At 38.3% G+C, this 26,500-nt stretch overlaps 1 protein-coding gene across 12 annotated transcripts in view; it reads right to left on the reverse strand.

Annotated features, from left to right (window-relative positions):
• Positions 1-26,500, reverse strand: part of apbb2b (amyloid beta (A4) precursor protein-binding, family B, member 2b) — a 336,334-nt gene that overhangs the window by 176,251 nt on the left and 133,583 nt on the right. For all 12 annotated transcript variants that reach the window (XM_039751336.1, XM_039751338.1, XM_039751341.1 and 9 more), the window contains 2 exons: positions 18,030-18,108; positions 15,839-16,666 (listed from right to left, as the gene is read on the reverse strand). In XM_039751336.1, coding sequence (XP_039607270.1) covers positions 15,839-16,666; positions 18,030-18,048 — 847 coding nt within the window. In that variant the 5' untranslated portion in view covers positions 18,049-18,108. The remainder of the gene's footprint in view (positions 1-15,838; positions 16,667-18,029; positions 18,109-26,500) is intronic.

Consider the following 26,500-nt stretch of genomic DNA (forward strand, 5'->3'; position numbering starts at 1 on the left):
TGTCTCCTATTCAGAGAAGTGGTGTTATATTCATCAGTGATTACTTCCATTATCTTGCCTCTCTGTGTCTATGGCAGCATTACTCAGCTAATCAATCAGCTGGGCTTGTGAAAACACACATCAAAAGAAATAAACACAAATAAAATCCCCACTATATTTCCTGATATTAAATATGTGAAATCTGTAAGATTCATTATTGTGTTATGTCATCAGCACAACTGCCCTAAAACTCTCTGACCCATCTTCTAGTTTTTGCCCTAGCATCCATTCATCTATTGCTCAAACCATTATCTGACACCAGGTTTCCATTACAGAGTCGTGAGGAACAAGCTCAGGGTGAATGGTCCATCTACTTAAGAGCACACTCATATTTACACACAAAGTTTTACTATGTCAGTTTTGAGTCACCAGTTAAAAAAACAGCTTTGGGATATGCAGGGAAGGAGTGTTGGAGTGACTGGAAAAAACCCAGGTATCCACGGGAAAAATATGCAAATTCCAAACAGACTATACCTGGGCCAAGAATGATACCTGGGACTGTGAGGGAACAGTGCTAGTAGCTATAGTGCTGCTGATACCTCATTCTAGATAGATAGATAGATAGATAGATAGATAGATAGATAGATAGATAGATAGATAGATAGATAGATAGATAGATAGATAGATAGATAGATAGATAGATAGATAGATAGATAGATAGATAGATAGATAGATAGATAGATACTTTATTAATCCCAAGGGGAAATTCACATAATCCAGCAGCAGTATACTGATACAAAGAAACAATATTAAATTAAATAGTAATAAAATGAAAAAAATTAAAATAAAATTAATGTTCGCATTTACTCCCGCGGGTGGAATTGAAGAGTCGCATAGTGAGGGGAGGAACGATCTCCTCAGTCTGTCAGTGGAGCAGGACAGTGACAAAAGTCTGTCACTGAAGCTACTCCTCTGTCTGGAGATGACACTGTTAAGTGGATGCAGTGGATTATTCATGATTGACAGGAGTTTGCTTAGTGCCCGTCGCTCTGCCACAGATGTTAAACTGTCCAACTTTAATCCTACAATGGAGCCTGCCTTCTTAACAAGTTTGTCCAGGCGTGAGGCGTCTTTCATCTTTATGCTGCCACCCCAGCACACCACCGTAGAAGAGGGCACTCGCCACAACCGTCTGGTAGAACATCTGCAGCATCTTACTGCAGATGTTGAAAGATGCCAACCTTCTCAGAAAGTATAGTCTGCTCTGACCTTTCTTACATAGAGCATCAGTATTAAAGTTTTATCAATATTATACATTTATGGAAAGAAATGGATTACCAAATAATTTGAGGAAAATTCAGGCAAGAATGTTTTGTAAGAATATTACTGTGCAGACATTTGATATTAGACAAAGTAACACTGAAACTCAATGCCTCAATACTGAGACAATCCCACCCAGTAGAAAGGCCAATACCTAACAGAAATATTACTTGAGGTCAGAAAAAGGTAATGTGAAATTACGTACAGGAACATTTTTGACCTTAAAAGTAAATATGAATGATCTTCAACAAGCAGGAAAGAATCATCATGAAGAGAACATGGAGTGTTTGAGTGAAAGCAAGGAAATTCAACCATGCCAGAAATGTGGAAGGTTTGTCTATTTAAGCTCCAAAAGAGCATTCTAAATGTTGCTTTACTGTTACTAAAACCCTGAGTGTGTATATGCATATTATAAAAATCTCCATGCCAAAACCCCTAAAGTCCTTCTACCAAAAGGCAAATGGAAAGTATAATAAAGTAGTCTGGGCTTCATATATCAGCTTTCTGTGCAGAACATCCAAATGCACAATATACTATACCAATACCCTGATGAGTACATCATTAAGTCAGAACAACTGATCAACTGGGTTGAGTCAAACAAACTAAGGCAGCTCTCATATTTAGCACCTGGTAAGTAATTCAGAAAAATAATACCTAGTTAGTCAATTAAAATTAAAAATTTAATTAAAATAAAAATTTACAGCTGAACAATACAAGTTAAATATATACAGCTTTTGTGAATGGTCATTAAAGACAGCTTTCTGCCTTAATTTTTCCAATCCATACAGCTGTCAGGATTCTTTAAATAACTGTAAATAGAGTGTTAACTGTATAATTAGTGTGCTTCTTCCACTGATTGGCACACTGGAATTTTAATGCAATTAAATGTCTCTTTCTTCTAAAGAAGGGAGTTTGAAGGAGGGGGTGTCTGTGAAGTTAAACAGAACACTTGTTAAACTTTGTGCTTTAAGTGGTGTTGAATTTGGAACAGGAACACACTTTACTCGAAGAAAGTATGCACAATCTGGCATTGTAGTAACTTATTTAAAGACTGAATAAGCAGTACAGTTGTTTCTGAAAACTGCATCTTAACATTTGAGGTGTCTGAAGCACGGTTTTTAAAACCAGTGTCCTGCACTTCTAAAGTTTTTTGCCACAAAGGTTTGCGAGGGCTGAAGCATCCATGGCAGGCCGCATGAGTTTGGATGTGGGAGGACATAATGAGAGAACCTGATCCATGCAGACACAAAGAGACTATACATACTTACCGTAGGCAGTGACATGCAATAAAGGAACCAGTGGTTTCACCACCTAACTTGGTCCTATATATACTTTTGTGTGTTCATAATAAAGTATCTATGTTTATAACATATTTGGAAAGAAACAGAAGGGAAAAAAGTGAAGGACTTTGAATAACCTGCTCTGGGCTACAAATTCTTTGGATGATATTCCTGGGAAGGAAAAATCAATAATGTATTAAGAATGACCTGATATACAGGATGAAAAACTGACAAGCCATAAAATAAAATAAGTTTTGTTGTCACTAAGAACTGGCTATGAATTAAGCAACTGGGTGAAAACAAAATCCAAAAGCTACAGTAGTCTTGCAGGATTGAATATGGTCAACCTTGCTATAAAATAATCTGCAGAGGTGTACTTACTTACTTGGACATAAAAAATCTGTTGGGCATTGTATGGGATACATACCGGCAGATAATTTTGACAAAAACAGTTGTCATTTTACTATCAGTGAACTGTGACTTGCCTATCTAAGACATGATGTAAACAATTTTTTAAATGCACTTTAATTGAGTAATTCAACACTCTAGTTAATTAATAACAACATTGTACAAGCCAAATTTATTACCTCTTTGAATCATACAGACCTGACAACTGTATATTGCTACATGTTCACCTATGTTTCTTATACTTTCTGGGTGTTTCTCCAAAAAGTGGGGCCACCTGTTAGCTTCCGTGTAGAACCACAGACAGCCCTATAAAGGCCACGTTGACACACAGGTCAAATGTGATTCATTTTGTCTGTCTCTTATGTTTTTATAACATAATTTATGTGATTCTCTGCATTTCTGACCTCTGCTCTGTTTTTAACCATGATTATAAGATTCTGTTCTTTCTTCAGAAAAAATGTGGCCTGTTTAGTGCCATGGTTTTTATATTTTAGGTAGTTTGTTTTGTTATGTTGTGGGGAATTCTCCTCCACAATCTTCACAGAAGCCTCCTTTCTGGCTGGGGAGTAAGCCACGATCCTCAATGGTGCACCCAGCAGAGGCACACTTGACTCAGTCAGATCCCTCGGGAGACCTGTTGGCTTCAGGGGGATTAGGCCCATAAATGGAAAACTGTCTCAAAATACATTAGCAAATGCCCTTACAGGGATAGGGTCACCAAAAACTTCTGCCTGTACAATAAAGAGCCAAAGGCAATCCAATAGCAAATGCACTTCCAAAAAGCAGAATTCAATAATCATGATCAAAAACAAGGCAGAGGTCAGAAATCCAGAGAATCACATAAACCGTAATATTCTAAAAACACTAGAGAACTGATCAACAACAAGAACAGATCAAATGAACCACATTTGACACATGGGTTTCTCCAGCTTTTATTTGTTGGGTGAAGGATACAGAAACGTGGCCCTTGCTATCCAGTTGTATGCTGAAAATACCCAAATGCATAATTTTGTGCTTAAATATTATTCAAGAGACATGTCTGGGAAAATCAGCAAACTCAAAAACAGAAAACAAAAGCCTAATGAGGTTTTCTTTTTGAATTGAAGACAAGACTCTTGACCAATGAATGAAGATAAGTGGTAGATCTTCAATTCAAAAAGGCAATTCTATGAGGCTTTAGGCTCTTCTTTATGATGTGACTACAAAATACAGGGGACAAACAGCACCAAAAAATAACATTTTGGGGTGGAGTATTTAAGTAATAAGTCTAAATCAGTCACGTTCACTATTCTGATACGGTAAAATGTTGTTTTCAATAATTTGCAAAATATGTTTGTTTATAAAATGCCCCTGGGTTTCAGTAAGAGGGAGCAAAAATTGCTATTTGAATAAAAATGTATGTAGTATATTAAAAATGCAAATAGCAATACAATACTGTGTATTATGTCTTCTGTAGGTCATATATACAGTATACATTATACAGTAAATATTCTTAAGCCATTTAACCCCTTAATGATTAGGATTTGTAAAATTAAACTTTGAGGGATCAGTGTGAAAGAGAATCATTAAAAAATTGTATTATTATTTTTAATACTCTATAATCCTGAGCAAATGAAAACAGCTTGAGAAAATTAAAAGACGGATTAATATAATAATAAAATCCACGTTCTCAACTTCAGTACATGAAATCAAAACAGCAAGTATTTAAAGTGTACGAAAAGCAGCGAGACTAGTTTTGAGGATACACATGAAGGAGGTTATTCTCATATTCTCATGGGGTTTTCAATGTTTACAACACTCATTGTCACTCATTGCCCATGGCTGATGTCATTCTCAACAGAATATTGAATGTCCTACATGATGGCCTAGCCTGGTGTTTCCACTACATGGAAGGTAACTCCTTACAGGATCAAAATGATGAACTTACATTGACACAATCAAAATCTGAAATTTAATCCAACGAAGAGTACGAAAAATTCTAGGTAATTGTCCAACATCAACTAGCTTTCAATAAACAATGGTCAAAGATTATCAAGTACATGTATAGAAAGTTGATGGTCTCTCAGTTTAAAATAAATGATTTCAAATTCTTTTTTTTAATTTTGCTTTCTTGTAAACATTACAACAGTTTTCAAACTACATAATGTAAACAAAAATCTAAAATTTCTGGAAACATAATCTATGCTAAAGCCAAAAGTCCTAGTTAATACTCTTAACTTCAACTATAACAGGTAAGCGCTCAATGCTAGTCAGCCACTCTGGTGCACCTAAAGAAACGGGCACCTCAGCCTCTTCATAAATCTATGCCCACCTTTAAGTTCACAATTTTCTTCCCTGAAAAGGACAAAAAGAAACAGCAGCTTGTTTGCATCTGGCAAATGATTTCCAACATAAATGGGTGAGGTGAAAAAATTAAAAAGAGCAACCTCATCACACCAAGTGACTGTAGAAACGGAATAAAAAAATTTAAAAAGAGCGATTGGGTTCTCTTAAGAGAAGTAAAAATTTAGCAACATATCCCACGATTGTACAAAGTAACACAACACTCTGCTCTACATACACTTTACCATCAGCCAGCGTGTCATTTAATAACATCTTACGCTGCAAAACAATAAAAAAAAAAATACTTTGCAAGTACACACAAGACAGTTTTAAAGTGTACTAATATCCTTTATGCTCCCACTACAGTTCCACAGGCTTGATGCTTGAGTGAAGAAGAGCCAATACTCACAAGCCACATTTTCATCTCTACAAGCAAGTCTCAGCTGTCCCAAAAGCAGCATCCTCTAAGCTCTCTGAAGGCGAGTACTCCGAGCAGCTGCAGCAGCCTCATGGCCCCTCTGCTGAGCAGTACCTGCGGCACCAGTTAAGCCAACTGAAAACCTCATACGGCAGCTGGGTGGTTGTGCACAACAGGCATTACCTTAATTACCCAAAGAGTGAAATTGACTTTGGAAATGTGACCCACCCCCACTGCTGCCTGCAACCATCTGAGTTAAAATAATGCATGTTCACTAAATAAATGAATGCCCATTCCAATATACTAGCCAGTCAACATCCATAAAGAAATTATGGCAAGGGGGTGTGAACACAATGCACTTTGTATTGAATTGATTCCAGATGGAGAGCATTGATATATAAATTTCAAGGCACTCTGCGTAGCACTGAAGATTTTCAATCCCTTTAAAATGGAGAGCCAATACATCTCCATGAAGCTTGAAAATCACTCCGCAGCACCAGTCAGTAGCCACTAGTTGTGACAGGCCACACCAAAAAAAGAAGGCACAAAACACACTGAAAGAATAAGTAGATCCAGACTGAGATTTCTTATTCTTTTTCCTTCTGAGGGCTGCAGTGCAGCAATGGGAGTCATTGATTTCATTTAAAACCTTTTATTAGAGAAAGTGCTGCTCACCTCTGCTTCTCCCCCTCCCCCATGCTCTCTCTGTGCCTAGTGATCAATAGCTTCCGAGCAGAACTTAAAATGCCTGCCTATATAGGGGTAGCACGGTTTTGTTTCTTAAATCCACCGAGAACAAGAAGCATAGGTTTACCTTTAACATACACTATTGTTTACAACGTCGTTATAAAATGGATAGGTAGTAAATATTTCTAGGGCTTACTGTTAATAAGTAAATAAATCTCTATAGCCACTTTGAGAGCGTGCTTATTCTGTAGTGCTAACACGAGCCAGAGGGTACCCTAACAACAACGAATCTGAATTTAGGGCTGACACTTAGTCTAAAGGCTATATATTTGGGGTTTAGGAGAAAATTAGAACTTCCTTTGAAAAGCAACATGTGCAAAGGCAGAACGTACAAACTAAGTATAAACATTTGCCAAGCCTGGATACAAATTTGGGTCTCTAAAACACTAATAACTATGCTGCCATGCTGCCTAGTCCAAAGACGTAAATACTAATGTACATTTTTCTTCCATCTTCAAGGCCTTTTCACTCATTCATGCATTTTCTGAACTTCCTTTACTCTAATAAATGGATGCTAAAGATTTTAGTGGCAGCACCGGGCAGTAACTAATCCTGAATGGTATATCAGTCCACTGTGTACATTCATTCACAGACTGGATGTGTTTAGACATTTTAATCAACTTAATCTACACATGTTTGGAATGTGAAAGAAGACTGGAGCACTGACAGAAAATGCCAAGTAGACATTGACCTGGCCTGAAATATTAAAGGTTAAATTAAAGTTTATGAGATGGTAGCACTAACCTCTACATCATTGTTTCACCCTCACTTTAATACCTGCAAAATTCAAATACTAATAAAACTGCCAATCCACCCATAATCCCACCAGCTAAACCCAATTCCAGGTTATGCTGAATTTTTCAGGTTCTAATGCACACCAAGCAGTTCATTGCAGGATGGCCACCAAAACAGTAATACACATTAGCATCATTTGCAAGGAAGAAATCAGATGTGGACAGGATGACAGTTCATTTCATTTCACATTCACCATCACACCCACAATCACTAACAGAGAACCAGTTTAGAGCTGCTAATGAATCCTACCTGTACATCTTTCAGATTTAGAATATAATCTCAAAACCCCAAAAAAGCATGCAGAATGTATATAACAGGAAAACACAACTCAAACATTGAGCCACCTACAGTTCAAACAAAGTCTCCTTGAGCTGTGAAGCAACAGCAATATGCCATTCTGCTGCCCAACCAACTTAACAAATTATAAGATAAGAACATAGAAAGTTAAATTTAAGAGCTTACTTCTACACATCACAGTGAGCACTAATATTAGGATATTTCAGTTTTGGAATTACTTACTGATTTCATTTGAATTACTTACAAAATGTGTGCACTTTTTTGATTTTGTTATTTTAATCTTAAGCCACACTGGTAAGGCCTAATTTGGAGTAGTGTGTGCAGTTTTGGTTTCCAGGTAACAAAAAGGACATAGCAGCACTAGCAAAAGTCCAGAAAAGAGTGACTAGGCTGATTCCAGGGCTACAGGGGATAAACTATGAGAAAAGATTAAAAGAGCTGAGACTTTTTAGTTTAACAAAAAGGTGATTAAGAGAAGACATGATTGAAGTGTACAAAATTATGAAGGAAATTAGTACAGTCGATTGAAGCTGCTACTATAAAAGGTGTTCAACAAGAAGATAGGGACATACTGTAGTTGTAAACTTGTTAAGGGTAAATTTCACACACAGATTAGGGAAGTTTTTCTTCACACAGAGAACCATAGACATATGAAATATGCTACCAGGTAGTGTGAAAGACACTAGGACTTACAAAACTAGATTTACATTATTTTAGAAGAATTAAGTGGATAGGAGTGGCTTGTTTTGCTGGGCTTAGTGGCCTGTTCTCATCTAGATTGTTCTAATGTTCAATTTTGAGGCACTGGTGAAAGTTAGCTGTGATTTAAGGAGCACAGGCACGTTAATTCTCTGAATAGTTTTGTGAAAACCAGAATTAGAGAGAGAGAGCCTAAGATATATAGATATAGTAAAGACAGTAAACCTTTCACTCCTGACCTTTGACTAATGATTACAAAATGACATTATGCTTTAAAATTATTTTGCTATTGCCAGTGTGTATAACATTCAGCCACAAACATAATCATATACAATAACCTACATAAACAGAGACAATTCAAAACAAATCACATTCTGGCAGCTGATGCAGTGCAAGCCTGCACTGGATAAAGCGACTTTAGACCTGATAATATGTCAATCAGTCTTAGCTTTTCATAACAGCATTGTTTTTTGAAATAAGCACATAAAAATTGATTTCAATCCAAGAAGTTAACAAAATAGGATATTAAAACTAAATGTGTGACAGAGAGGTCTCAAAAATATACTATTATCATTATAACAGTAGGTACATACTAAATGCTTTTTACTTCTTTAAAATAATAGTTTTCAGTTAGTTAAAACAAACGTCTACTGTGTTCTAGATGAAATCAGATGGCTGCAAGTCTTCTGCCCATTAACATTTACCTGTAACTGTTAATAGCGTCTGCACACCACTACTTAGTTAACTAACAAAACACCACTGGAAAGTAGGACTTGGTGTATCTGTCTTTTTTGATTAATCCAGAGTTTACCACCACTACAATCATTCAGGCAGTATGTTGCCACTAGTTGGCCAAGTAGTCATGTCAACATGAAACCTCTATCCTAAAATATTCTTCTCCTTAGAGTATTAAGTAAATGTTTTAAAGCAAAAAAGTAGAAAAATGTCATCAGTTGGTTATGAATCATTACTTAAATAAATATATCTTGTACACTTCCCAAGGGAATTGTGTATTCATGTGCCTTAGTGTATCTGTCTCCCCTTGGGCAGACAAACTATATTTTCAAGCCACCTCAACCGGCTCCCCTCAATCTAGAGAAGCAATGGTTATACACTGAGGCCTCTCTGTCTGCTCATCCAGTCACAGACAGAGAGCCCAGCAACACAGTGCCAGAGCCATATTTCTACCACAGGGTATTGTTATCTTATTCTGTTAAGAGCTCATGACTCATAAGGATGGGGAAGTAAACTTACTGGTAAATCAACATCTATATCTGTGGAGACCAGTGTGTATAGGAATGGTTCACAGCTGAATACTAGGATGAGAATTAACACTTACAAGTCTAAATCCATGGTCTACTCCCATAAAACAGCTGCATATTTGTCTCATTCACTGCTGAGGATTGATTCCTACAACTCTCTAAAGAAAACTGAAGAAGTGTTAAAAAAAAATATTCCCATAATTTTTTAAACCATGAACTGATCCTATTAAGGACTGGAGCAGAGATTGCAAATGGGCTGTCTCAAATCAGAATTGGACACAAACCTCCAATAAGAGGAATGCAAAAAAGAAAGGAATGCCAGAAATGTTAGAACTTTACTGAGCACTGCAAGCCTGTAATATTTGTTCTTAATAACACTGTTGTCCTGGCTAAAGTTTCTTTCTTTTTTGTAATTCTTTTTTATTTGCCCAGACCTAAATTATTGTCAGTCTGACAGTTTTTCAGAGTTTTTAGAGGCCTGCTTCCCTTTTTGTGCTGTGTTGTGGTAGGAAAACATAACAAATATAAATATGATTCCATTTTTTTCTCACTTTACCTCTGAGAAGAAAAAATTATAAATGTTTGGATATAAATATTTTAGTAACGTACAAAAGTCCTAAGCACTTTTGATAGTTCACAAAAATATTATTTTATGTCTTCTGGATTAGTGTGTCAATAAAAAAGAGCACATTTTAGAGTTTCAAACAATTTTGTTTGTGAAAAGTGAGGTACTGTGTACTTTTTTTAATAGTCAGTCATTATCCAACCCGCTAATTAATTTGTATTTTAATTTCAAAAGCTGATACTGTATTATTTCATTTAGATGTGTGTGTGTGTGTGTGATTGGTAACTGTAGCTCAGTTCTGTTTTAGTAGGATTGCATTATTATGAAAATGTGTTGGTATCACTCATTGTTGTCGGGAAGGGATGTTTTATGAGTTTTAGCCTCTGGGCATATTAGGGTTTTTAGCCTCGTTTAGCAGGAAAAAATGGGGAGGAACTGTTATTCTTTAGCTTATAGATTGTTCTACTGATTGCAAGTCTTAGCAATGAGAGTAGTGAAACTGATGATAAAGATTCAAAGTGTCTCACTTTATAAGTTACTTTTTAAAAGATGAAGGCAGAATCAGTACAATTCTGATTACTTAATACATTTTGTAAGCTGGATAATTAAATATATCACAATCTTAGAACAAAAAACTGCTCTCATGGTTCATCTGCTTAAGGATAGGAACAGTAATTTTGCAGGATAGACTTTTAAAAGTCAAGAATCAAATTCAGCTGAAAAAAGACTGGTTGCTTGACCATTTCATTTTAGCTATAATAATAAGATTAGAGGTGTGGGATTTTTAACTAACAAAACAGTCTGATTTGTAGCCACTGACATAGTGTCCATCTCTGTATATTTTGCCAACTGAACCATCGAATTGAAAACAGATTTTAACTCTATTCTTTATCTCCCTAGGGACTTAGAAACAGTGTTTCCAGATCAGAAATATAATTCTAAACATGTACTTTCTCAGATAATGTAAGAAATATCAACAGTTTTGATTCTTATTAGTAAGGTATTCCTGTAGTTATTACAGTGCACTGTAGCACACTCTAGGAACAGGTTAGAGAAGTGAGTCATGTTTTGGGAGTCTTCTCCTAAGAATCCTAACTAGGAAAAGAAAATCCGAACACATTTCTCCTGTTTTGATGTCGCTACACTAGTTACCTGTATCTTTCAGAATTGACTTTAATATTCTGCTTATAGTTTACAAAGCCTTAAATAATCTCGTTCCATCTTATATATCGGAATGTCTGACACCCTATATTCCAAATCGTAATCTTAGATCATCAAATGAGTATCTCCTTAGAATTCCAAAGCTAAACTTAAAAGAAGTGGTGAGGCGGCCTTCTGCTGCTATGCACCTAAAATCTGGAATAGCCTGCCAATAGGAATTCGACTGGCTAATACAGTGGAGCAGTTTAAAACACTGCTGAAAACACACTTTAACATGGCCTTTTCATAACTTCACTTTAACTTAATCCTGATACTCTGTATGTTCAATTCATCATAATAACTATTCATGGTGGCTCTAAAATCCGTACTGACCCCTACTCTCTCTTCTGTTTCTTTTTCCGGTTTCTCTGTGGCGGCCTGCGCCACCACCAACCTACTCAAAGCACCATGATGCCCCAGCATTGATGGACTAAAAGCCAGAAGTCCACGTGATCATCATCATCATCATCAGCATCATCAAATCCTTCCGTGAAAACCATAAATACAAAGAAGACTGTTTCATTTATGTTAGGTAGATTGCCCAGAGGGGACTGGGCGGTCTCATGGCCTGGAATCCCTGCAGATTTTATTTTTTTCTCCAGCCGTCTGGAGTTTTTTTTGTTTTTTCTGTCCCCCCTGGCCATTGGACCTTACTCTTATTCTATGTTAATTAATGTTGACTTATTTTATTTTCTTACTGTGTTTCTTATTTTTCTATTCTTCATTATGTAAAGCACTTTGAGCTACATTTTTTGTATGAAAAAGTGCTATATAAATAAATGTTGTTGTTGTTGTTCTTACTTTTGTCTCCCAAGAGCTAAACCAGGGCTAAACACATTTTACAAACAATAGGACAGTGACTTAGCCCATCAAATATGGCTAGCTAATAGTTATGTTTACCAAATATTTTCTTTATATGTTTTTTAGAAATCAGTCATAGTATTCAGCTTCGGTCTGGATTGTTCTCTATTTCCACAACATTTTGTGCAATGAAGAGAATACTGGTTTAATCTTAAATGTGGCTCCCCTCAAATTTCTTTAGTGTATTTATAGGTTTAAAAATATCCTAAAAACATAAGAGGGCTTCCTCCCTCTTTAAGGTATTAGTGTAATAGTAAACAGAATTTGTAAAGGCTCCTGTCATTTCAGCATGTTTATGTCAACAAAAAACTAGTTTCATAGAACAACTACTAAATTACCAGCAAAGAGTGACAAATGTTAAGTTAAATGTTAAATGTTAAGGACCGGGCAGGTCCAAAAACCTGAACATTAAGAATGATTATAGTCAGATAGTGGTAAACAAGAGATTGAAACCCAGAATAACAAAATTAGGAAAACAAGATGTAAGGTTTTGAGTTTCAGCAATTATCAAAATCTCAGTATTTTAACTGTTGCATTGATGATGTCAGACATAATGACGAACATTACCATCCCCCTCCAGCAAATAAAAGATGCATCTTAACAAAGCAGCCCATGAATGACAGCGCCCATAAACAACAACAAAAAAAAATGGTGTTGTGGGATGGTAACATAAGAATAACAAAGTAAGCTTTTTTCTTGCAGAAAATATTAATAAACCCCACCAAGAATATTCTACAAAACAATAAACTAATATTGCCACACATTGACTTCAGTAAAAACACTGCAAAATTAAGAAAAACATTTTCAAAGTGGTCCTTTCACAGCAGACAATTTTGAAGTATCAGAGAAACAGGAGATAAAAGCCCTTTAGAGCAGGGGTCCCCAACCCCCGGTCTGCAGCCATCTGACAGCTGGGCTGCGAGAGAACTGCAGGCAACGGAGACTTACTCAGCGAAGGGCTACAGCAAAATGGCTGCCCCTTCACTGAGGACACATTACAGAACGCTAGGCGGGCGGGGCTTTGCAGCGGCACAGAGAGAGGAGAGAGACCGAGGTGAGAGATTATTACAATGAAGTATTTTTATGGTCCCGACAGTTTCCCCATATGACACGAGTCTATAGAAATCTCGTTACTACAAAGTACATTCAGCAGATACATTCACTACAATGAAGTGACCTTGAATGAATCATCCACAGAACAGTTAGATCTGTGGTTGCAGCTCAGCTGTGCACATTTGCACAATGATCCCCAAACAGAAACATTGTAAAAAAAAAAAATTATTTCTTTGAACTTTCCTCATATTTAGTTTTTTTTTGCTGTTTTTGTTTTCTGTGGTTTTCAGTGATACCTGTTGCTTATTGCTCATTAACATCTGAAAAACATCCATTGGAATTTGACTCATTGTCACCCTCCTATTGACAGGCAAGACACGAAAAAACGGTAACAGTGTTAATGTTTGTGATGTGCAATCTGTTGGAATGACAAACGCAATGCATATGTCTTTGTTATATGCAAAAAAGAAGAAAACTCTCGGGTTGAAAACGTATGTGAACTGCTGCATTTGAAGACAGTTTTTATGTGGTTCAGTGATGCTCAGTCAAGAAACATTCCTATTAATGCGGCACTCATTCAAGAATATGTGAGGTTTCTAAACTCTCTTGGGACCTCCAACAATGGGACAACATCCCGAAGAGCATCCCAAAGTGCGATCACCATGTCTGTTTAAGACTGTTTATCTGTTGCTGGGGCAACAGCAGGCTCACAGCTCTACTGCGAAGCAATCACGGTTCGGGACACTCTTCAGCGTGACGTTCCCGTTGGGTGGCGGGGATTCCCAAAAGAGTTCAGAAACCTCACAATATGAACAGGCACTATTGGGCACCCCACCTTTACCCACTCTGCAGGTTCAGTATCCAGCCAGGCTGGAAGAGCCTGAGGAGGAAAATCTGAGGCAGCAGTGGAGCAGCAGCATGTGGGGCAGAGGCAGAAGATACCCGTTGTTCAAGTTGGCAGATCAAGTGGCTGCATTCAAAGCCAAACTTGATTTATGGGGCTGATGAGTGAACATTGGGTTTTTTGATATGTTTCAAACGTTAGCAGATGTTGTTAAAGATACCAAGCCAGGGCCTGAGATGGGAAGAAATGGATCTGTGACCCATTTGTGAATAAGCCAGGTGAATCAACTTTGTCTGTGCTTGAAGAGGATCAACTGCTTGAGGCTACAAATGATGGTGGCCTTTAAAGTATGTTTGAAACAACTTCAAATCTCCATATGCTTTGGATTAAAGTCAAGGCGGAATATCCTGAGGTTGCCACAAAAACACTGAAAAGTGTGCTTCATTCTCTGACATCCTATCTTTTTAAGGCAGCGTTTTCTGCAGTGACAGCAACCAAAACGAGATTACGGAGTAGACTGAACATAAGCAACACACTTCATGTGTCACTGTCTTCCATCATCCCCAAATGGGATGGTCTGGTTGCAGCAAAACAACCTCAGGCCTCCCACCGATTCTGCATTATGGTAAGCTGTATAATTTCTATTACAATATTATAACTTAATAATAATAGAAATGTAATGTAAATTGTGTATAAAACTGCCCTACGATCCCACCCTGAACCCCCATTCCACTGGTCCCTGAAAAAATTGGTCCTTGGTGTCAAAAAGGTTGGGGACCACTGCTTTAGAGGATTCAAAGTATTTAAATAAAAAACAGGCATTGCAAAACAATCACACAAAGGAGAAACCAAACATGAGACTTGAAAGAGTTAAAAAGGGAATGAATAAAAAAGGAGAAAACAATAAAAATACATAAAACATTAAAGTCATGAGACAAAATATCTGCCTTATGCCTTTTTATGTTTTTAACACCTCAGCAATATGTAGATGATGCAATCTAACACAGAAAGCAGTACTTGATAACAAATATGGCAACAGACCTGGCTACCTTAATATAAATTCTAAAGTTCTAAATACTGCTACTTTACCTTCCTCACGGAAAATTAATAGCTTAAAGCACCATTTAATGTGTTTGAAACAATCACCTAAACCAAACCAACATAAAAACAATCCCTCATATTAACTCAGCATTTATTGAAACAACTAAAAATCTAAATAAAAATTAAGTATTATCTATTACACATCACAGTATCTTTAAAAAGTAAACTGAAAAACTTGTAATAGTTTTTATATTATAAATTAAAAGGGGTGTGAAGGTTCTGTGGGCCAGATAGGCAAGGTAGCCCATAAGCATTTCACATTAAGAAGACCACAAACAATGGTTTTATATTTTGACAACACTTAGAAAAGCTTTATTCTATAACTGAAAAATGAAAATGTAAAATAATGAATTCACACCAGAATAAAACACAGTTCTTAATTTGTTTGTCGGTTTCCTCTGTGTCATCTATTTTTTTCAAAAAAGTGCAAACTTGTATCCTAATAAATGTTTCAGTACAACTGAACCTTTGCGACTAACACAAAAAGTGTTATGGCATAAATACTGTATTTCTAGTTGATCAGAGTCCCACAACATCACAGAGTTAGTAAATCATTTGGATATAATAAAAAAACAAAACAGGACACATGAATTTGATTGGATCAAACTTCAGAGTAACAATAGGGTGACTACAGCAGATCCTACATACCTAACACAAGTGACAAAATAAACTCAAACAGTACATTACCTGCTTCCTCTGGTGAGCTTGGAGAGGCACTGTCCTGGGACAGGGTTGTCCAGCTGGAGTCTTCATCACTGTGTGCCAAATTTTGGATTCGGTTGAGTGCACAGTCCGTTTTTGCCCCCGTTTTAGGATGATCCTTTTTAGTTTCTGGGCTGGAGGAAGCACAGGACATCTGGCTTTCCTCTGGACTAGATGGCCTATTCTGATTTTTACTGGGCAAGAAGTCACCATTCAGCAATACATCGGAGGCAGGAGGTTCCTTGATCTTGTTGGATAACTCTTCCACAAGTAAGGGTTCTTCCTCCCCAGCAGACCCATCACTGCTGCCATAGTAATTAAGGAAGCTCTTGGTTCTCCTAGGTTGAACTGATCCAGAAAAGGGAGGTTCCTGTGCTTTGGTCTCCTTGCCCTCTAGTTTCTCTGAGATTATGTTGCGACCACTACCTGTTGAAGTTGTGGTAAGATTTTTGTTCATATCCTGCTCAGCTGCTTTGCGCAGCTGGTTTTCCCCATTTTTGGCTAGTTTAGGGTTTGCAGATGTGGAAGAGTTGGCGGTGGAAGAGGATGAATTGCCACTCAATAAGGGTTGTGCTGATGGTTCACTCAGACCCATGGCACTCTGAATACTAGTCATGGCATACTTCTTGCGACATTTAGGTGGTGTGTTGTTCTTGACCTCAGTATGCTTTACCTCAATATTGAGCAGTTCATTGTGAGAGGAACGTAGACTGAGAGAGTTGGGGGGTGTTGCATGGGCATTCCGATTCACCACATCTGTCGTGCTGCCATTTGTAGCCACATATACAGACATGATCTCCATGGAGGACTCAACTGGAAACAAAAATAGAGAAGCATTAAGTACCAGCATATAACAAAGAGAAAAAAGCTCAATCAACTTTTAGATTATACTAACAAATAGGAAACTTATAGTGCTTTTATAGAATGTTTCATGCTATTAGCTTGATCTGTGCAAGCAATCCCAAGGTGAAAATATAGAAGAACACAAGTGAATAAAATTAAGGTGCGAAAGGTGGGTTGGCAAAGCAACCACTAAGCTCTAAGCAGGACATCTGAGAATTTGCCATGCAATATTTGTTTTTTGGCACTGGCAGGGACTGGATGCAACACAGACATGTTAAACAAAAATCATATTGAGTAACTCAGTGTGGTGAATTTTTTTTAATGTCAGGATTTTTTAATTTTGGAGGAACAGGTACAGAAGACTTCTGTAAATTAAAATGTCTACAAGGACAAGAACAAAGATTTCAGTACCAGTAACAACAATCCTCACTACTAGAAAAACCACTAGAAGAATGTATCTTAGTTGAAATCTAGATGATGGAGCTAAAAATCCAAATCTAATACTTTCTTGTAGGCAACCTCATGAATATTAAATATTAGTATAATACATTTCATAATGTTGAAGGTCAAGCACAGTGGCCTAGCAGTTAGCACTGCTGACTCAGACCCCCAAAGTCTCCAGCTCATATTCTGTCCTTGTAACTGACTGCATGACATTTGCACATTGTGTAAGTCATTTTTTCTACAGAACTATGACTATTCCCACATCCCAAAGACCTGCAGATAATGTTGACTGGCTTGTCTGGCAGTGTGTAAAACTGTGCTCTACAATGGGCTGCTGTCCCATGTAAGGATGTTTTGTGCCTTGTACCCAGGGCAGGCAGAGAAGGCCTCAGCTATGACTTCTCATGGAATGTACATTCTTAAGCTGTTCTACATGCTGCCAAGAAAAGCTCGGGCCCTCCATCAACCCTGAACTGGAATAAGTTGATTTTGAAAATAAATATGATGTAACTGAGATCAACTTAAAATATCTATTGTTTTGTGTTTTGGAACACTGTTTGAAAATTATTCTGCACACTTGCTAGCACATGATGTTTGGGAACAAAAGGGTACAAAGCCCTTACCTTCAGGATTTTAAAAGCAACAGTTTGAGCTAGAGTGACAAATAATATGACTGCTACTGTACATTTTAGAAGGTTTTATTGTTCTGTTGTATCATTATCAATTCCCTGTCACACAGATTAAGACATATATTCCCCAGATGTTAATTTTTTCCTTATTTTAAATATACTAGTCTCAAACAGTAAAAACAATACGTTTTGAATAGACATATTCAAAGACACAAGTGAGAAAGCAATCTTTCATTGAAATAGGTGAAATGTTATCTAACCTGGAAGCAGTTCAGACATGAATCACGGGGGGGGGACTTCAACAATGGAGATATCTGGATATAGGTTATAATCTGATATCTGAAAAGAGGGATTATTTAAAGCAATTAAACAAAAAAACTGTACAAAAAACATAAATTCAAAAAGAAATAAATTCATACTGTACATACAAAATCTTCTGAGAACCATACTGCCACAAACAAAGCACAAGACATGCACTAATAATTGAAACATTCACATTTTTTGTTTAAATGCCTTAAGCAAAATTTCAAACATATAAACCAAAGCCTTTTACTTAAATGCAATAAAAGAAAATGTTAAAAATATTTTTTTAATTTACATGGAAAAAATGTGTAGAGCCGACTAACGGCTTTTCTAATCCCCTGGTAATACAAATTGATTTTTCCTCTCTGACTGCCTTGACTCAAGATGCTAAACAAAGCCCAGTTAATTTAGCAGCACTGCAGTGCAACATTTATTAAGACCAATAACACACTCAAGTATTTTTTGACTTACTTTACATGTCACATCAGTGTGATCAGAGATCCTACAGGTTATACTAGACAAGTATATGTAGGGGAGGGTCTGGGAAAGAACACAATTGGAAAATTTTGCAATCACAATGTTGATTTAACTAGTGGCACACCATAATGAGTCTTACAAATGTACACAAACATTGACAGAATGAAAGGTCTTTTACTCCCCTGGTTTGATTGCAAAGGCACAGTGACCCATGTAGACTAGTGCATGAGTAAGACAAGCAAACTTCCATGGAATGGGCTTGTAGCTTTGGAATTCACTTTAGCAATTAGTGTATCCTGTCATATCTTATGTTGTTTGTAAAGTGCTCATTTCATTTGTAACTTTGTGATTCACAAACAGATGGCATGAAGGCACTGAAGCTGGTGCTACTCTCTGCCAATTTCAAGGTCATTTGTTAAATTCCTGACATTGTCCCTTTCTGTGTAAACTTGCATAATCTCCCTTTGTTCTGGTGAATTTTATCTGGGTATATTCCAGGTAATATTTATGTTAGGTTAATTACAGAGTTTAAAATGGCCAAGAATTTTAATGTAAGTTACCCTGAAATTGACTGGTAACTTGTTTAGCATTGGTTTCTATTTCACCAGTCATCTACAATTCTGTAGTAAAAAAATAAAATTAGAAAATGCATGAAGGGGTTCCAGAAAATACAACCTTCTGAATATTAGAACTCAACAAATATGCCAGGTATAACCTAACTGGTTTTTAGAACAGTGGTTCTTACTTTTAATCTTAAAGATTACTGTTCTCATTCCTACCAATTTCTTAATTAGATTAGTCTTAGTGGAACATGTCATTAATTATATTCCTGCTCTCCTTTTTCACATTGGAAACTCCAGCTAGTGTACAATTTGCAAACCTGAGGAGCATCTAACTCCCTAAATGAAGGGGATAAAAATGAAGTAGACCAATAAAAGGGTGAGATCAATGAGAAAGTTTTGCAGTCAGTAATTATCTTCCTGAATTTTCATTTAAATGGAGGAGGAAAATCCCACCAGAAAATTACATCACTTCTGCTACCTTGATGGAACTTTTGCCCCTTCTCATTCCTGCTGCATTTAAACAGCAATGCGATTGAAAGTCACTGTTCATTACAGGATCAGAGCTAAGACAGGACAGATCCTCATGAAAACCATCTTCAACTTGAAGACCTTTCTTCCTGTTAGGTCCAAGTGTCCCATACTAGCCAAGCATTTTCTTTGTGAATTTGCCAGAAACAAATCACCTTCTATTAAATATGGTACCAGGCTGGCACTATAATCCTATAACATATTCTCATCTCTCTCTCTCTACATTATATATATACTGATTAAAATATCTTGCCAGTTAGGAGATGAACTCAGGAACAGGTACAAATGGTAGCAAACAGTAATACCTGACATTGTTAGCTATAATTTTATTTATAACTCATTAACAGCTACAGGAAGGAAGAAATGTCTAGTAAATCATACAAAACAATAACATCAATGTCAGGATCATGAATTGGATTATGTCAGTTTGATAATTGGTAGATGGATTTAAAAAAAATAAACACCTCTGTACTGTAAGTAATGCCAACAATAACTGGCTTTAGTGTTTCAAGAGAACTAAAGTGTACAGTACTGCATTTCCTATGATTACTAGTACAGAAGCTGTACCGACTATTTTAAAAGTTAACATGTTTGATTGATACAAGAACTGGTTTCACATTAAAAAAATTTGGAAAAAAAAATCAGACTTAACAATGGATCCATAGCACAGATATTACAAATCTTTATATAACCTCCAAATAAACCTTTAATTTATATTACAGTTAAATGTGGAACATCTAAACTGTTTTCACTTACATTTATTTTTTAGAAAATAACTTCCAGCAGCACTGAGTATGTTAACATTTTTCCCAGAATTGTTCAAGGCATAAACAGTGGGCTGCAGACATTCACACAAATCACAAGCATACACATACTCTCCAAATTATTTTTGGCTTCACTTACTGAAATATCTTGCTACCATGACAACTCCTCACCTCATGATATCCTTTTGGAAGGAGGTGTGGGGGCATGAGGGTTCACCGCTTAATGCAGTCCTTATGACATCCGGCTTTGGTTTCATTTCAAATTAAATTATATTACTGTATTATTCAAATCATGCTACTTTATTTACTAAGGAAGCTCATGCAATGTAAATGGTTTATATCAAGCCATGAGTCAACACAAGTTTATTTCATTTTATTTTTATTTAGCAGACATGTGGTTCATTACTAGATCAGACTTTCTGTTAGCTTAAGTCCTTACATTCATTTTTGTCTCACTTACTGAGATTAAAGGTTGCTAAACAAAACCACGGAACCATGACAATAAAAGCAGGAGCTAACACAGGACAAGATATGTAAGCTTAAAAGATTTCCAAATAATCAAAAAATATAATTTATTCAAGAGGTATTAGTATGTGCCACAAGATGTTTGAAAGTGACGATTAATAGTGTGATTAATGCAGTTACAATTTTTTTTATAAATAAACATAATATTTTCTTTAAGAAATGGTGGCAGAGTGGTAAGCTACTGTATGTTACCACTCCAGAGTTCAGGAAACCAATCACCTGCCATTAACCTTCTCTGTGGAGTTTGCACATTCCCTTCATATCTATGTGGGGTTTATCACCAGGTACTCCTATTGTCTTCCTATATCCAAAATATGTATTTGGTTGGTTAATTGGTGAAACTGAATTGGAAGGAGTGTTAGTTAGTGTGTGTATGCGTATGCATAGTATGACCTGCTATAAACAGCCTTCCAATACAGGTTTATTTCATCCCTTGTGTTGAGTGGCACCATGATAAATTTCTATATCTACATCTAGATTAAGTAAGTGTAGTAGTGTGTTTAACTATAAAACTCTTCTTTGCCATGGAAAGCAATCTGAACCATGTTACAAATCCTGAGAATACATACAAATAAATTGTCTTAAGTTCTCCTCCATCGATAATAAGGAAGAAATACTAAACATTCTTAAAGTGTTTGTCATTATTCAATCAAGAAGCAAAAATACTAAACATCCATCCATCTCTCTATCAATTTTACCCACATGTCCAGACTGCAGAGTTGTGAGGCATCTAGAGCCTATCCCAGCAATCACTTGGAGCAAGTCAGAAACAACAGAGTGCCAGTCCATCATCACAGGGTGAACACAAACACACACACAAGAAGCAATTTAGCAATGTCAACACACCTAACCTGTAAGTCTTTGGTCTGTGGGAGGAGACCAGAGCACCAAGATAAACCCCCTCATGGACATGGGGAGAACATGCAAAATCCACATATGGGGCACATGGAGTGCAAAATCTGGTCTTCTTGTTGCAAAGCAGCAATGCTACCATTGTGTCACCATGCTGCCCAATATTTAATATTTGTAAATACTGTAATATTACTGAAACAATGGTGAGCATATTAACTTAATTATGACTACCAGGAACACGTACTTATTAAAATAAATAATAGCAAAATCTATCCTTGTGCAAGGATGACTCACATTTTGATTCTAGACATTTTTTGTACTAGAAATGACTGTCACTTAAACTTCATTCAAGGATGGTCTCCCATATCTGTAAAGCCACTAGGCTGGCATTAACTTCGGTAGCTTCTATAGGCACTGAATCAATGGGCCAAGTCTTTTAAAGATGGAAGCATCTTACAGGCTTCATGCTCCCTTATAGGTAGCAGTGTCCCAATAGTCCCAGCTGGGAACCATCAGCTGCAACCTGCTGGTCTGGGATGTGCAATGAGCAGTTAAAAAAAAGTAATTAATATGTCACCATAATATACATATTAAACAGCTAAGCAGTAATATATAGTATTTTCTGTTTAGTTTGAATTTATGTAGAAAAAATTACTTTGCATGTGAAGCAAAGTACCTTGTTTAATGTTTCACTTTCCTTGACAAGGTTAAAAGCTCAAAAATAAGGTAGGACCCCAGAAAATAACTGGGGTTGCACTGGATCGAGTGGAGTCACCTGAAATGATTTGCAAATGTACTTAAGATAAGTATACAAGGCAGGGCCCGCTGAGAAAAGTCTAAAAGACTGGTAACATTTGAAAATGTTCCAGATCTTGAACAGTTGCTAAGAATAATGACACACTGCTGATGCAACCTCACTAGCAAAACTGGATATAAAATAAAGTAGAATCAAGTGATACAGACTAACAATGATGTTCTATTGAAATTAACATTAAACTTTATCAAATTAAAAATTTACAGTCACAAGATTAAAAAATGAATAAGAATCATGTTAATTTGCTTTTCTGCTATCTGCTATCAGTGACGTCCATCCAGTGTTTGTTAATACTTTGCGCCATTTACTGACAGGAAAATACCTAGCCAGCATGACCCTGAAAATAAATGATGATGGATAGACAGATGCTCTAATACCTTCTCTATATGGCCAAAAGTTTGTGGACACCTAAACATCATACCAGTATGAGCTTGTTGGGCACCCCATAACTCCAAAACCATGAACATTAATATGGAATTCTTCCCTTCCACCTTTGCAGCTATACCTGCCTTTGCTCTTAAGGGAAGACATTCCACAAGATTTTGGAGTATATCTGTGTGAATTTATGCTTATTCAAAGAACATTTGTAAGGTCAGGTATTGATGTAACATGAGAAGACCTGCTTCGCAATCAGCATTCCAATTCATCCCAAAGGTATTCAGGGATGGGGTTAAGGTCAGGGATTTGGAGTGTGGAGGGTGTGAAGTTCAAGAAAATTCAGTACACGATGTCTTAGTGGACCTGGCTTTGTGCATCGGGACATGGTCATGGTAGAACAGAAAAAGGCCCTTCCCAAAATATTCCCACAACGTTGGAAGTGCACAATTGTATAAAATGTCTTTGTATGCTGCAGCATTAACAGTACCCTTCACTTAAACTAAGGGGCCTAGCCCAAACCCAGAAGAACAACCTCAGATCATTACCCTTCCTTCGCCAAACTTAGTTACCAAGCAGTCCAAACCCAGATTTGTCTATGAGACTGCCAGATAGTGAAGTGTGATTCATCACTCCAGAGGACACATTTCCTTTGCTCCAGAGTCATAAGGTAGCATACTTTACACCATTCCAGCTGACTTGTGGCTTTGCACATAGTCATCTTAAGTTTGTGAGCAGCTTCTTGGGCATAGAAACCCATTTCGTGAAGCTTCTGACACACAGTTCTTGTGCTGATGTTGTTTGTAGAAGAACTTTGGAACTCTGTTTTGAGTGATGCAGCACAGGATAGGTGATTTTGATACACTACGTGCTTTAGCACTCAACAGCCCTGCTCTGTGAATTTACATAGTTTGGACTGTGCCCGGCAGTTTATCCCGGCCAAGTCCCCCAAGCCGCCAGATGGAGCCCTCCCTGCAGTATGGAGGTGCCCCTAAGACCAGCAGGGAGTCATGGACTATGTAGTTTTTATCCTCAGCCCTGCTGGATACCACAGGGGCCGCAAGAGGGAGCTACAGGGAGGACCAAAGACTTATTTGTAGACTCTGACCCGGAAGTTCGTCATAGGAAGAGCGATGGACTTCCGGGATGAAGAAAAGTACTTTTTACCTGACCCGGAAGTGATACAAGATCACATTGACTGGGGACTGGGAATACTTCCGGGTCAGGGAATATAAAAGGACTGAGGGAACTCCCAGACGGCGAGCTGAGCTGGGTGGTAGGAGGGCAACGCGTCTGGGAGTGGAGGATTGTGATTATTATTGATTTATTATTGTTATTGTGGTTTATGAATAGTGTGGAGTGGAGGGTGATTAGTGCACATTGTTATAATAAAAAGAATAATTGTAGCACTTTTACCAGGTGTTTGGCGTGGTACCTGAGGGTTCAAGGGAGCACTACTGCCCCCTACTGTGACAATAGTCTTCTACTTCGTTGCTGAGCTGTGGCCGTTCCTAAAAGCTTCCACTTCAGAATAGTAGCACTTACAACTGACTGGGGCAGATCTAACAGAGTAGTAATTTCATGTAATGATGTGTGGCAAAAGTGTCATCCTATGACAGTGCCACGTTTCAATTCACCACCAACCCTTTCTAAAGCCAGTGTCTGTCAATGGAGATTGTATGGTTATGTGCTTGACTTTATGCACCTGTTAACAATGGGAGCAGCTGAAATCCATCCATCCATCCTCTTCCGCTTATCCGAGGTCGGGTCGCGGGGGCAGCAGCTTGAGCAGAGAGGTCCAGACTTCCCTCTCCCCGGCCACTTCTTCCAGCTCTTCCGGGAGAATCCCAAGGCGTTCCCAGGCCAGCCGGGAGACATAGTCCCTCCAGCGTGTCCTGGGTCTTCCCGGTGCCTCCTCCCGGTTGGGCGTGCTGAACACCTCACCAGGGAGGCGTCCAGGAGGCATCCTGATCAGATGCCCGAGCCACCTCATCTGACTCCTCTCGATGCGGAGGAGCAGTGGCTCTACTCTGAGCCCCTCCCGGATGACTGAGCTTCTCACCCTATCTTTAAGGGAAAGCCCAGACACCCTGCGGAGGAAACTCATTTCAGCCGCTTGTATTCGCGATCTCGTTCTTTCAGTCCCTACCCATAGCTCATGACCATAGGTGAGGGTAGGAGCGTAGATCGACTGGTAAATTGAGAGCTTTGCCTTACGGCTCAGCTCCTTTTTCACCACGACAGACCAATGCAGAGCCCGCATCACTGCGGATGCCACACCGATCCGCCTGTCGATCTCACGCTCCATTCTTCCCTCACTCGTGAACAAGACCCCGAGATACTTGAACTCCTCCACTTGGGGCAGGATCTCTCCCCCAACCCTGAGAGGGCACTCCACCCTTTTCCGGCTGAGGACCATGCTCTCGGATTTGGAGGTGCTGATTCTCATCCCAGCCGCTTCACACTCAGCTGCGAAACGATCCAGAGAGAGTTGAAGATCACGGCCTGATGAAGCAAACAGGACAACATCATCTGCAAAAAGCAGTGACCCAATCCTGAGTCCCCCTAACTGGACCCCTTCAACACCCTGGCTGCGCCTAGAAATTCTGTCCATAAAAGTTATGAACAGAATCGGTGACAAAGGGCAGCCCTGGCGGAGTCCAACTCTCACTGGAAACGGGCTCGACTTACTGCTGGCAATGCGGACCAAGCTCTGACACCGGTTGTACAGAGACCGAACAGCTCTTATCAGGGGGTCCGGTACCCCATACTCCCGGAGCACACCCCACAGGATTCCCCGAGGGACACGGTCGAATGCCTTTTCCAAGTCCACAAAACACATGTAGACCAGTCGAGCAAACTCCAATGCACCCTCCAGGACTCTGCTAAGGGTGAAGAGCTGGTCCACTGTTCCGCGATCAGGACGAAAACCACACTGTTCCTCCTGAATCCGAGGTTCGACTATCCGATGGACCCTCCTCTCCAGAACCCCCGAATAGACTTTTCCAGGAAGGCTGAGGAGTGTGATCCCTCTATAGTTGGAACACACCTTCCGGTACCCCATTTTAAAGAGGGGGACCTCCACCCCAGTCTGCCAATCCCGAGGCACTATCCCCGATGTCCATGCGATGTTGAAGAGACGTGTCAACCAAGACAGTCCTACAACATCCAGAGCCTTAAGGAACTCTGGGCGTATCTCATCCACTCCCGGGGCCCTGCCACCAAGGAGTTTTTTGACCACCTCGGTGACTTCAGTCCCAGAGATGGGAGAGCCCACCTCAGAGTCCCCAGGCTCTGCTTCCTCATTGGAAGGCATGTTAGTAGGATTGAGGAGGTCTTCGAAGTACTCCTCCCACCGACCCACAACGTCCCGAGTCGAGGTCAGCAGCTGAAACATCTGAACTCAAAAATTTGGAAGAGTGTCCACATACTTTGACTCATAGTGTATTTATTTTTCTTGCTATATCTCAAGAAACTGCAGTATTAATGGCATCCAAATAGTTTTCAAAAAATGTACATGACAATTTTAT

The sequence above is a fragment of the Polypterus senegalus genome, chromosome 4, assembly GCF_016835505.1.
Source record: "Polypterus senegalus isolate Bchr_013 chromosome 4, ASM1683550v1, whole genome shotgun sequence".
Lineage (NCBI taxonomy): Eukaryota > Metazoa > Chordata > Cladistia > Polypteriformes > Polypteridae > Polypterus > Polypterus senegalus.